This window comes from Diadema antillarum, unplaced genomic scaffold (genome assembly GCF_040938485.1).
Source record: "Diadema antillarum isolate AM-2024a unplaced genomic scaffold, OU_Dant_1.0 scf00000003, whole genome shotgun sequence".
Classification (NCBI taxonomy): Eukaryota; Metazoa; Echinodermata; class Echinoidea; order Diadematoida; family Diadematidae; genus Diadema; species Diadema antillarum.
Window position 1 is genome coordinate 1,517,774 of NW_027270892.1, and position 13,877 is coordinate 1,531,650.

Sequence of the window (13,877 nt, forward strand, 5' to 3'; positions counted from 1 at the left end):
GAGCTGCACGCGCGGGTGATGAGTTGCGGGCCCCTAGCGCACTATTCCGCATCGTTCGCGTTTGAGGACGATAGCTACAAATTTCCGATATCGATCAGTGAACTTTTGGTTCTATTGGAATCTTCAGCATTTTTCCTGTATGTGAGTGGGATTTCATAGAATTTCAGTCGTGAAATGTGATTCAAACATGCATAAATATTAACTATGAAGAGGTGCGGGTCACTCAACTATAAATTTGAGGTAAAATGTGAATTTTTTTCGTGTTTTTACATTTTTATGTGGCGTTTTTTTGCGATTTAGGTCCACACAAAGTTCCGTGAGGCTAATCTACGAAGTCTCGCGTGTACAGAATGTCATTAGTACGCAAAAATGTGCGTGTCCGGTAATACCATGGTGTCCGGTGACACCATGCTTGCCCCACACACTGACAAAATGTCCAACAGACCTAAATGGGAGAATGGTGATCATATGATATGGTGGAGGCAGAGTAGGCCTACCATATACATGTAGTGACATTTCTGTTACAGAATTCCCAATACAGTGTAGTCTGGGTGCCGAGGCTGAACCTTGTTTTGCCGTCTGTCTGATATCTCTCTTCCATATGCACCTCCCTGGTTTCACCATTTCGGGGGTGCTGAATCCGAATCTTGATGATGCAACTCTTGCATCCTTGAGAGTTTTGAGATGGTGGGGGGGGGGGGGGGGGAGGAGGAGAAGGGGCTGAGAAGGGGCTGAGTTATTTTTGTATTAATTTTTGTATTTACTTTTTTTATCAGTATCTGTTTTGTTTTGGTTAGTTCGTTTGTCTATTTGATTTTGTTTGTTTGTTTGAGTGGTTGGGTTTTTGGTATATTTGTTTGTTTGTTTGATTATTTATTTGTTTGTTTGTTTTTGTTATTGTAAGATCTGTTTTAGACCTCCCGCTGATTTTACAGATAAGATTTATAAAGTGTCATGCGTTATTCTAAAAATAGCACCAGACGTCATAAACTCATGATCACTTGTAACCCCGTCGCGGGGCGCTGTAACACAGTAACAGCGCCCCGAAGCATCCCATGCGATTTTTAGGAAGTACTGCGACGCGTACAATTCTGTCACAAACTCACCGTTCAAAACGACACATGGATTCGCAACAAAAAGCCACATGTTGTAATACCATAATGTTGAATATTTTAGCCGACTATGTATTACTCACCATTACCTCCGAAAACAAGAGAAATCGCCATCATCTTTGCTGGAACCCCACTCGACACTATCGACACTGCCGCTCGCCATTTTGAAAATATCACGTAAGTAAATTGATCTGGGCATGCGCAAATGAATATTCATGTTTACGTCATCTGCCATATATGTACATATGTACAATGTTGCTCGTAGTTCTCGGACCATTCATAGCTATCAGTATCATCATCATGGAGTTCAAAGATGCTATCAAGGAATTAGAGGAGGAGGCTGGAATTAAGTTTAAAGAGGAGCAGGTAGAAATAATGGAAAGCACAGTGAAACAGAAGGACACCTTAATGATATTGCCAACTGGATTTGGCAAGAGCGTTTGTTTTGGTTTCCATCACCAAATCTTGGATAAAGTGAGTATGCAATGGCATCAATAAGTACAGTGAAAGTAGCAAACTGAAGCCATACAGGGTACTAGTTATGATTAGATATTTCAAATCATGATAATGATAATCATTATATCACTATCATAATCTTATATAATTTATCAAGCAAGGCAGGTTCTGATGACATATTAATAATATTAAAATATCGATCAATTAAAGCAAGCATGGTTATGAGATAAGGAAAAATGATTATTGATTGAACACGAATAGAAAGGCTTGCATTATTGTCACCTTCCCTCCCCAGGTATATAGTATCACGATCATGAGAATGAGTACTAGGGACATGACATAATAATTTAGTGCTTATTTTATTCCTAATGCGAATGAGAAGGAAGAGAATAAGTGTATGAATATGCTTGTACATTACCATCACCAATACATAAAAGGTGTATCACACACTCGTATGTATAAATAACAATATCAATATGAAGCTATAATTGAGTGTATAGTGTTATTAGATATAGTGTCGATAATAGTGCAAAAAAAAAAGACACTAAATGTTTTGAAAATGACATAGGGAGCAGTGGAATACAATCCCCATGACCATATGGATGGATCTGAAAGGGTTACTTTCTAGTTTTTCATTAACCAATCCATCATACCTTTAAGATGAAAGCCAGTCTAAAACTTTATCTATATTTCATGAGAATGAAAAAAAAAATCCAGGAGAACACTGCAAAAATGATAAAATCAGATTTTAAAAAAAAGGAAATAATGACATTCTGATATAAAAATTTCGGAAGACACTTCTTGTCCCATTGCTATGAATGAATGAATGAATGAATGAAGAAAATGAAGGACTACTCAGAGTCAACTTTATTGATCTGTATATCACAGTACATAGAAATTTAGCTTCCAGTTCATCCAACTTGTTACACACAAATAATCATTAAACACACATGCGTGCAGACACACACACACAATCAAACAGCAAGTGACATGCCCGAAAGAAAAAGACAGGAAAGGATTCCCATACGGTGGAATTCTTTGAAAAAAGAAAGGTCTCTTTAATAAATAATCAAACAATCCTGAAACATTGAAAATAGACAAGACATGTATGTAACAGAAGTGTATTCAAATCAAATCACAGCAGATAATAAACATGAAGCAAAAATGAATATGAGTCCCCAAGAAGCAGAGCTTGTGAGTGGAGCCCATTGTGAATGTACAACATTTTACAGTGTGAAAGGAAACTTGATTTATAGATGAGACATCTGGGACATTGCCCCTGCAGACTGTTAAAAAACAAACAAATAAAGAAACAAACAAAGAAACAAACATACCCTCTATCATGAAAATCACCTGTTATTTTCTTAATCCGTCATATCTCCAGATGTTCATTATGTGTGCACTTCCTTTATTGCAAATAAATAATGAACCACACATTCAAAATGTGCTTTAAAAACGAAATTAATAAGTGCCGGTAGGCCCGATAGTAAATCAGCGCCCAGCATGCGTTCTTTTTTGTTACATCTCATGAATATTCATTTCAGATCTCAGCGAGCCGTCCGGGTTATTTTCCACACGCATACATTGCGTATTATAGTATGTGCTACGTTTTATCCATATTCGCGCATGCGCTGTGTAAGTCGTACCACAATACGAAATGCGGAAGGACTTTAAAACCCTCGGATAAACTCTTTCACAGGGCTCTCAAAACAGATCATATTGTAAATCGACTTCGCCTGCTGTGATTGTAAGTATCTTATCTAAGAGTAAGGCTACTAATTTCAGTATAAAACCCTGTATTTTGGTCTCTGGTCACGTAAATGCTAAGCCATATCAGGTGCTTCCGTGACAGGATAGGCCTTGCTGTGCGACCCCTTTACGGTACGTATTTGTCCGTATGGGGTCGCTGCTGCGGTTAGATCACTTGCACCTCAAGCCAACACAGCACAGCGACATAAGGAGAACTGCACTTACCACTGATACCTCGAACTTGAGATAGCTTTTGTGGCCAGTCAAAGTAAGTGCTTTTAGTTCAGTACATTTAATCACTTTTGGGCCCGAAACATTTCCTTTTTTTTATGGTGGTATGATTTCATCATACCACCATGATCATGAGAGACACAACTCTGTAGGAGTAAATGACTTGTGCTACCGCAAGAGTACCGTCTTGTTTAGTCCCATATACAGCCTATTGTGATGGTATTTAAAATTCAATTCAGCCATGCACCCGGCGCGGCACCATGCATGGCCATAAAATTGCGCCATGCATGCATGACTGCTCTTGAGAAGTAGGCCTGCGCCTGCAAAGTGTCACAGTCGCTATCACTTTCACAGATCTATATATTATACCCTCTCATGTAAATGCTGAATTTAGTATTCTGTTCGTGTTTAATTGAAATTTGTGAACTGTGCTGTGAAAATCATTTTGTTTTCCTGTGAAGGAAGCCAATTGCAATTTTACTTTGAGTGATATTGTGAGGCTGAGAGGCCTGTTGAAAAAAGAAGAAGAAATGAAACGGGTTGGGATGATAGATTTTTGTAATATCATTTCATTTTAATGCCATGGACAGGATTTTCTTGTATTATCTTTGCAGGGCAATAACTATCGATGGCTGAGGCACAAAGAAATATTTATCCTCCATTGCACAGTGATGATGGAAATGTTGAATCGGGTGAAGAAACTCTGAAAACACTGAGAAAGCACCATGACAAAGCATACGCTGACATCCGGATGGCTCTCAAGTTTGATGAGCAGTCAAACAGGAAGGAGGCTATCCGCTTCTACAGCATTGGTCTTAAGAGCATTGCTAAAGCAATGGAGATTGACTGCACTGGACCACAGCGCATGGGTTCAGAATGGGACCATGCAAGGAGCATGCAGAAGAAGATGAAGAAGACGGCCCTCCAAATGAAGGCCAGGTTGGAATCGCTGGAGAGGGATGCACAATCTAGTGCGTGTCCGGCAGAGTCACGTGAGGCCTGTGGGAGTGACTCCATTCTCAGCATCTATGAGGAGGATAATGCCGTCGGCAGCCTGCCCTCGTATGCCGAGTCCACGACTGATGCCAGGGAAGTACTGCACATCCCCCATGGTGTCCAGTTATTCTTCATCAATTCCTCTGGTCATGTGAGTGCCCCTAGCTCCCCTGGCCAACTCAGAGTCTACACCTTCCCAGATGGTGAGAGGCTGGGACAGAATCAGCCTCCAGCATTTCTCCAGGTGGGAGAGTGGCTCTACCCACTCCTACCAGGGCGCTCCCCATCACTGAAGGCTGCTGATGGTGTCTTCATGTTCCCTGATGTCAGCTCACCAGATCAAGGGGCCAGTGTAGGTGTCATATTTGCAAAGCATGTCAGCAAGTAAGTTTTCCAAGGTGCTTTCTAGTTGTATTCATTCTTTTGATAACATATTCATGACTTGTGTGTTTGTTTGTTTCTTTGTTTGTTGTTTGTTTGTTTTAAGAAAGCTGGATAGTAAAGGAACTCATATTAATTTTCACTTCCAGTAGTGTTTTCTTTTTTTCATTTTAGGTTATTATTTGAAAATGGAGAGAAAACTAGTGAAGGAGAGGTTATTTTGAAATGTTGTACTTTTCAGGAAACAGCGGATGTCATTGATATTTTGATGTGATTCTGCAGGCCTTTGTTTGTAGGGACTGAGTTTGATAAATTTAATATGTTTTGCACTATTTGCTCACATCAGCAACCTCCAGATCTTTGTTCCAATACCCTGTTTTTGCCATTGTATCGCTAAAATGCAGTACCTGATATCAGTACAATGCAGTCAATGAAAACTCTCAGAAATGCTCTTTGGCATGCTGATCGCAGTTTATTTCATCATTTGTATTACAGATCTCAAAAGGCAAAATTTCAACAACTCATTGAGCAACTCACAGCCATGAAAGAAGAGCAAATGCCAGAAGTAGAGGAAGCAGCATCCGAACAGGTGCCGCAGGACAGGAACAGAGTACCTCAGGACAGTGCATCCCTTCGTCAAATCAGTGACAGGGTACCTGAAGGGCACACCGTAGGACACGATAGGACGCCTTCATCACAGATGGATGGTGAGGAAGTCCCAACAGGAGTGGTGGAAGGGGAAGAACACACAGCGCGCATCGTTGGCCGGAAGATTGCTAAGGGAATTGAAATTGGTTAGTGTTTGGAGAGTGCTAATGTAAAGGTTCTTGTTATGGACACCCTAACAGCAGCCCCACTACCCCTGCCCCGACACACACACATACATTATAGAGTGTGTGCATTGCCCATGTTTGTGTGTTAAAACACACCTTTAAAATGTTTCCATGTATGCAACTTTGCATTTTCACAATACAAGTGCTCTGTGACCCTCATAAAGGACAAGTTAATCCAAAGATATGTGTGGATTGAGTGAATGCAGCAATATTAGTCGAACACATCGGTGAAAGTTTGAGGAAAATCAGACAATTCATTCAGAAGTTATGGATTCTTAAATTTTTTGTGCAGCCATCACTGGATGAGAAGACTCAGTTTGTGACATCACATACAGAGAACAAATATTAAGAAAATATAAAGAAAATTCAACATATTATCTTTTTTCTACCATAATAAAAGAGCAATTTACTTGCCTCTTTTAGAAGGCAAGGAGAATGATGTTACCCTTAATAATATATCACTAACAAGTTGAGGGAATGTGCACTTTTTATAAAGAAATGAAATTTTGTGGTCTTCTCTTTAAATTTTCTTCATATTGTTGTACATAGGTGACATCACAAACTGTTGGTAGTCTTGGTGGTGCTGAAACTTCAGTTTAGAAATTCATAACTTTTGAATGGATTGCTTGATTTTCCTCAAACTTTCACTGATGTGTTCTGCTGATATTGCTTCATCATTCAATCCTCACGTATAGTTCATTTGGGTGAACTTGTCCTTTAAATGCCCCCTTTTTTTTATGAGCCATACAAGATGGCACACCCAACACCACTGGTACTTGTACTTATTTTGTCCTGCTGAATTTACAGTGATCTCAAGCATAGTATTTGCAGACACTTGAATGCAAATGCAACCTCAGTTTTTGTAATGTTATGCATTCTATTTCTTTGAAACTTTGGCATCATTCACCCATATCAAACAGAACACTGTTATTACATGGTCATGGGAATAATGTTGGACAGAAAATGTTGATTGAGTACCGGTATAATCATATTCAGTTAATAACTGTGGAGATAACATCTTTGAACCTGCAGAACAAATATCTGTTTAGTTGTGTTTGTAAATTGTGAAGATTTTTTGTGATCCATCTGCACTTGCAAGAACTAGGCTGTGCTGAAGAAACCCAAAGACTGTCCATTGCCGTGCATGATGAAAATCTATCTTCTTTTTTTTTTCTTTTCTTTTTTATTGAACAGGTGCTGAGTGGATATCATGGGGTGTGGTAAAAGGTGCTGAGCTGGGAAGTCGGCTGGTAGGGTCAGGTGCCAAAAAGTTGAAAGAAAATATAAAACCTGATGAACAACCCAAGGAGATAGATGAAAAATACCAAACAGGCATGCTGTATGCAAAGAAAGCTTCTGGTGTTGCAGTAAAAGTAAGTATACAAGAATTATTGATATATATTTTCCATATCTTTTTTTTTTGGGGGGGGGGGGGGCAGGGAAGGGGAGGGGAGGGATGAGATTGAATACCATACTTGATTTCAATTTATAAAAGTATTTAGTATGCTGGTGAACCCTGTTATAGCACACTTATTATAGCTTACATTGATAACAACAAAGAACAAGGCCCTGGAGTGCTTGGGTGTAGTTACGATTGCACAAGTGAGAGATTGAAGAACTGCAAGTATTTTGTCAAAGAGCATACGCCGCTCAGTGATATTTTGACCCAAATTGATTTTTTTATTAACGTAATGATGTATCGTTAAAGGTCAGTGCCGTGGTGTTAGACGGGGTGTGCTACATGACCAAACGCATTGCCGAGGAGCTGGGCCCTGTCATCAGCAAGCAGGCCAACAAGCTGTTGACCACAGGGGAGGATGAGGTAGACGGCAAGCGAAAGGCCGTGCTAGATGGGGTGGTGGATGTCACTGCCAGTGGAATCAAAGGTACATTTTAGGGTTCATTTATTTGTTTATGTGTATGTGTGTGTGTTTGTGGTTATGTTTCCATCCCTACTGTCACACTTAGCAAAGCATAAAACTTGTGGCATCATTCATGGCTCCCATAACATACATTATCAATTAATATTAAAGTTAATGATACAGCAAGCAGAGTCTTTGAATGTTAATCTGCAAATGAGTGATTTGTAAAGAATTTGCTTTAAGAAAGGAAGTGGTTTGTTAATTAATGTTCAAGGCCAATACACACAATTTCACTCTTTTGTCCAACTCCGCAAATGCACAGGCCGTGTATGACAGCTACTCCGATGAATATACAGAACTTTCTTTCAACAAGAAAATTTGTGTATGATAAAATCTTGGACATGAATCATATTTCTCATCCCTAATGTGCAAATCATTGAGTAATTATGGGACAGGTGGAACCCCCGCATGATATCTGTCACAAAACAACAACAAGAAGTGTGTATTTGGGACAGAAGCTGTCTGAAATTCTATCTATGTGCTTTTTGTTGCACAAAATGTGATGCCTGATTTGATATAGGATTTATCACATCAGCTCTCGGCAACTGACTTTGGAATCTTGGATGCAAGCCTTATTTTTTTTGTCCTTGATGTGCAGATCTATAACTGTGTGATTAGAGTGAAGCCGTAGTATAGTTTTTATATCTCTCCCACAATAACAACAAACATTTATTATAGAGAGATGCTGTCTCACTTTTAAACTGCATAGTCGATTGTGCACTAAATTCAAAGCCCAATTTGATATCTCAAATATTTACACCATTCAAATTTGGACCATTTGTCTTCCAATTTGTACAACATCTCATTTCCTGTTTAATAGTAAACGGCATTTTCAAAACTTGCTGGACCATTGACAGTGTTAGCGAGGAGGTGCAATTCTACAAAATGTAGGTGCAGCCATGTAGAGCAAGATGCAGTGAATTAGCCTACCAGCAGTTCTATCAAGTGAGGAAAAATCACAGCAATTATTTCACAGTTGTACTTCAATGTACTTCAGTCAAAATTCTGTCAATTCCCCGCCTCTACCAGTGTGTCATCTGAGGCAGTGCTTGAGGCAGTTTTTTTTTTTTTTTTTTAAATAGAGACTGCCCTTGCTGGATAGTGGTAAATGTCACTGCCTACAGAATCACAAGAGAAACTAGAAAGGCACTCTGAGAGCGCAGACCTCTGCCAAGCAGCTACTTTCCACCGTGATCTTGCTATTCCATAGAGATCAATGATTTCCACCCCCTGAAAAATCGCCCGATTTCCCAATAGAGAAGCCTTTGTTACGTCATACTGTAAACCCTCAGTTGTGCGGCGCACCTCTCCCCAGCTGAAACTAGAGCACGCAATTTAGTGCGTGCATGAAAACCTCAAAAATGTGCAGCTTGAACTCCCAATTTCATTGACCCTACCTGGCAAAATACCGAAAATCCTTCATAAAATCCATTAAAATTTCCTGATCACTACCAATATCTAATGATTTGTTACTTGTGTCATTCTCAACCTTTCCTGCAAGTTTCATCCAAATCCGTGCACAACTTTTTGAGTTATTTTGCACACGGACAAACTAACTAACTAACTAAACTAACTAATGAACAAACAAACAAACAAACAAACGGTAACAAAAACATAACCTCCTCCCTTGGTGGACATACAAAGGGAATTTGACGTTTTGGAAGCAGTTGTCCCAAACTATGTGTATGCATGACATATCACACCAGTGCTACTAGTGTTTCAGCATCTAATGCAAGATCCATGCCAGTACACTTTGTGGACTATTGGAAATGTACTAATGCCACTTTCCTGCTCTAATTTACATACCAATGTGTTTGGTGCCTTGAGTAAAACCAACATACAAGTACAAACAAACAATCAGTCTTCTTAATACTGTTTTCATTGGGAGGCAAAAACTGAGCTCAATAGCCTGAATTTTCTTCACCTTTCAACTGCAGGATTTGGACAAGTGTACAGAGGTTTGGAAGCAGCCGCTGTGCAACTTGCCAAGAGCATATCTCATGCTACAGTGGAGACTGTCCAGCATAAGTAAGACATTAGTATCACATCTCTTAATGGAAATCTCTTATTGTGTTTTAGCAGGTTTTTTTTTTCAATAAAAATGTCCAAAAGAAGGTTATCAAACTCTATTCCTTTGTTGCTGTGATGTAGGTGGTAATTTGTATTCTGCAACCAACAGTTTTAGCTTGTCTCTCTAAACTACCAAAATATGATGATCCATCATAGTATATGCACAGGAACTGTGGGGAAAAAAATGACAATTTTTAATGTAAACAGGGTAGCATTTCAAGTGTGAGTACTCACAGAGGGCCCCGCCGTCATTATTATTACATGTACTGCAGCATTGCCAGGTACAAACGTACAGAGTTTACACGTAGATCGAGAAGGACTTAATGTGTAAATCATGTCTTCTGTACATGCATGCATGCAGGAGCAAGACTTCCCGTGATCTTGTGCTTATGATTACATAGCAGTATCCATAAGACATCATTCTCTCAATACTTGTAATGCTAATGTTGATTTCAAAAACAAATCATCTTTTTATCAGGTAATGATAGTTTTGATTTTACATTCGTGCATTATATGCAACATCCTTTTTCAGATGTAAAGGTTTTTGCTTTGATCATCATAGATGAGGACATTCATCTCTACCTAGAGAATCAATAGATGCAGGAATGAAATTGACTTTTATAAGTAGTCTAAAAGGTTGGCATGTTCATCTCTGACCAGAAGTACATCTATTTATCAGAGTAGTAATCCCTCCCTTCATCCCTAACCCAACCTGTTTCCTGTTCACGTAGATATGGGACAGATGCGGGCCGCATCACAGACAGCTCCCTGAAGACAGTAGCAAACATTGGGGTGTCGGCCCACAACCTGAACAATCTTGGCGTCAAGGCCCTGGCCAAGCGAACGGCTAAGGATACGGGGAAGGAGGTGGTCAGGGACCTCAGTGACAAGAAGGACGACGAGGCAAAAGTCAGACAGAACTAACTGGTGCCTGTGATTGGTTTGAATCATCCTACAAGTCAGCAAACAAGCTGCAGCATGCTGTGAATTTTAATGTGGATAACTTCAAGTTGGAATGTACTACTAGCAGGCAGCTTTTCTTAGTCTGTTTTTCGTTTGTGTGTATTATTGTAAAATATACAAGGTGTATTATTTTCGTGAGGGTTTATTTATGCAAATTTCGCAAATCACTGTTGGGACATGAATTAAATAACATGCGAAAAGATCACCACTGGATGTTGATCACATTAAACTTTGCGGCATGAAAGTATCAAAGCACTAGTGCATTGCAAAAAGGATGTGCCTATCTTTGTTTGTATGTTTTCTCCTGGGCACCATTTCATGAAAGTTGTCAGCCCTGACAAGTTGTCAGTCTTTGACAGTTACAGTAACAGTCAGTGACCAGAGCTTCTCAGCCTATGAAAATCAAGGATTTTACTGAACTTGTCAGGACCTGATGACTTGTCAGGGCTGACAACTTTCATGAAATGGTGCCCTGGTCTAGTCTGGTCTGTACCAATAAGTGCATGTACAATAAAATGACAGTTTGAACAGACAAGCATTCGTGTACCTAAGATAGCCTTGGTGTGAAATCACGAAAACAATATCTCACACAAATATGTACATGAAAATAACAGCTTTTATAGTACACATGTACTGCTTTCTGTTCACGTGAATGTCATTAGTTGCCCCTGCAATCTAATTGGATATTTATGTCTCAGCCGCCAAGTCTGACTGATTTTGCAGGAAGCTCCTGAAATAGTATGCAATTGTATATTTGTGCTCTAACTAGAGATTATTCAAAGTCTCACTTATTTGGGAATTATTTTTCCCTATTGAGAGATGCAAGTAGCGCACACAAGCACGCATGCACGTTCCTGATTTTTTTTTTAGGAAAAGTGGTATATTTGAGAGGCTGAATTTTGGGGGAAAATCCCCCGAAATTGTTGTTTTCCCCCAAACTGTTGAAAAGGGGTGTCTTTTTTATGTTTTTTTTCCTCCTTTTAATATACAAATGATGCACAGAATAGAGTGCGTTAGTGTAGGTGTATAGTGCACTCGAGGGTATTTACAATTGTGAAACATGCACGAAGCGAAGCCCAGTGCATGTTGCACTACATTGTAAATACCCGAGAGTGAGCTACGCCTCCACTAACGCCACGAAATAATCCTGTGCATCATTTGTTTTATAAAATGGGTCGAAAATTCGAAAACTAACAGCATTTTTCAGCGTTTTTCCCGTACTTTTGTGGGTCAAGACGTCCGAAGATGTTCGTCCCAAACATTTACGCACGTCGCACTCGGAAATCCCGCACCTGTACAGTATAAGTATATGGGGGGTTGGGTTTCCGGACACTCAAGTTCCCGCATGAAAACTTACTTATTTTACATAGAATATAGACTCCTCATATAGGCCTACTAGACAACATACTCTGAAAACGGTGTGAGAATTAACCTGCTAAATCGTTGGATTTGCCCTTCAAAGTGACTCCATGTACGCGTCCGGTCCCACAACACTTGGTCTACTGTACTGTACAAAGCGTTCGCATATAAGAGTATACGTACGCCACACATGTTATGCACAAGGGAAGAAAGGCCGGCCGGCCGGCAGCCCGAACTAGAAGTTGTTTACAGGATTGACAGCGCGTATGCATGCAATTCAATGGAACCGCCGCGCGCACAGACGATCGGCAATAGGATTTAACACGCAGTGCAATGGGACTAGAATAAAGGAAGCACATGTGGCTCATTTCAGCGCTTCCTATTGGCTACATTCTTGAACCCATTTTATAATTAGGGATATTTTTCAAATCTTTCTCTAACAGTCCTGAAATAGGTCCCTATGATAGGGTTAGTTTCAGACCACTGAAAGATTTTCCAAGTTGGGGAAATGTGGCTTCTTGGTGTTTGCCCGATGCTCCTGAATGTGCTTATTGTGCATATTTTGCTGCAAAGCATGCCAGGCTAGCCTTCTTTTTGCAGGACATTTCGCCACATTTATTTTTTTATGCTTCTGCCACAAAGTGGTGCCGGAGGCATTATGTTTTCGGGTTGTCCGTCCGTCCGTCCGTCCGTAATCACTTTTGTGGACAGTGTAACTAAAAAACTGTTTGAGGTATCATAATGAAACTTGGCATGTATATGTATGAGTGGGTGAACTTGTGCCTATCAACTTTAAGGTGCACATGCTCAAGATCAAAGGTCGAAAGGTCAAGGTCAAATGCTCAAAATTTCACTATTTCCCCCATATCCATGCAATGCCTGAAGGTATTTTCTTGAAACTTAGGGTATATATGAACTACCAAATTAAAAATCTCCAGAGGGAGTTTTGAGTCACGAGGTCAAAGGTCAAAGGTCAAGTCAAGAGGTTGAAATTTCATGTTTTTCTCCATATCTCGCAAATGGTTCAAGGTATCTTCTTGGAACTTAGTATATATGCATGTACTGATGGGCAGTGATTTTCTAGGGAAGTTGGTGGTCATGGATCAAAGGTCAGGGGTCAAAGGTCAAGGTCAACTCCTCAAAATGTCACCACTTCCCTCATATTTATGCAAGGCCTGAAGGATTTTTTTTTTTTTAAAAACTTGATATATGCCTGTATTACCCAATATATATTCTGTTGGAAGTTTCTTGCCAAAAGGTCAAAGGTCAAAGGTCAAGTGAAAGTGCTAAATTGCACTTCTTTCTCCATATCTCGAAAGGAGCTCAAGGTATCATCATGAAACTTACATATTTATGCATGTTCTACCTAACAGTGATTCTCTTTGGAACTTTTGAGGTCAAAGGTCAAAGGCCAGGTTTCGATATTAATATTTTACCATTTGATACTGAAATTACACTTTTTCTCCTTACCTTGAAAATCACTCCTTGCATAAACTTATAAAAGGGTCAAAAGTCAAGTAAAAGTCCTCAAATACCTGCACTTTGACATTTTAACCATTCATCCAGTTGAACCTAGTTCTAGGAAAGTGAGCATTCAGCACATTTGTGGCAAACCTGTCATTTTAATATTTTGCCAATTATGTGAAACTGTCATCACACATTGTAAAGACATTGTACTATAGACCTATTAGGAGAACCAGGCATTATGGCGAAGGTATACCAGTCGCTGTAGCGACATTTCTAGTGTTTTTTTTTTTAGTCCATCCATGAAATTTGTAGGCTGTGTAGGGAAGGCACCTACAGAA

At 39.7% G+C, this 13,877-nt stretch overlaps 1 protein-coding gene across 2 annotated transcripts; it reads left to right on the forward strand.

The window, feature by feature from the left end:
• Positions 1-222: 222 nt before the first annotated feature.
• Positions 223-11,185, forward strand: LOC139738379 (spartin-like). Of its 2 annotated transcripts, none has more exons than XM_071649109.1 (7): positions 223-240; positions 4,163-4,928; positions 5,421-5,719; positions 6,953-7,131; positions 7,467-7,644; positions 9,618-9,708; positions 10,482-11,185. In XM_071649109.1, the coding sequence occupies exons 2-7, from the start codon at positions 4,177-4,179 to the stop codon at positions 10,672-10,674; spliced, it is 1,692 nt and encodes a 563-aa protein (XP_071505210.1). In that variant the 5' UTR covers positions 223-240; positions 4,163-4,176; the 3' UTR covers positions 10,675-11,185. The 2 variants fall into 2 exon arrangements, with proteins under 2 accessions (XP_071505210.1, XP_071505152.1); XM_071649051.1 differs by lacking the exon at positions 223-240 and adding an exon at positions 3,498-3,585.
• Positions 11,186-13,877: the final 2,692 nt, after the last annotated feature.

Excerpts from the sequence above, each read along its gene's own strand:
- LOC139738379 (XM_071649109.1), top strand. The coding sequence starts at position 4,177 with ATGGCTGAGGCACAAAGAAATATTTATCCTCCATTGCACAGTGATGAT. Across the intron at positions 4,929-5,420 it reads TTTGCAAAGCATGTCAGCAA|ATCTCAAAAGGCAAAATTTC; the intron begins GTAAGTTTTCCA and ends TTTGTATTACAG. Across the intron at positions 9,709-10,481 it reads GTGGAGACTGTCCAGCATAA|ATATGGGACAGATGCGGGCC; the intron begins GTAAGACATTAG and ends CTGTTCACGTAG.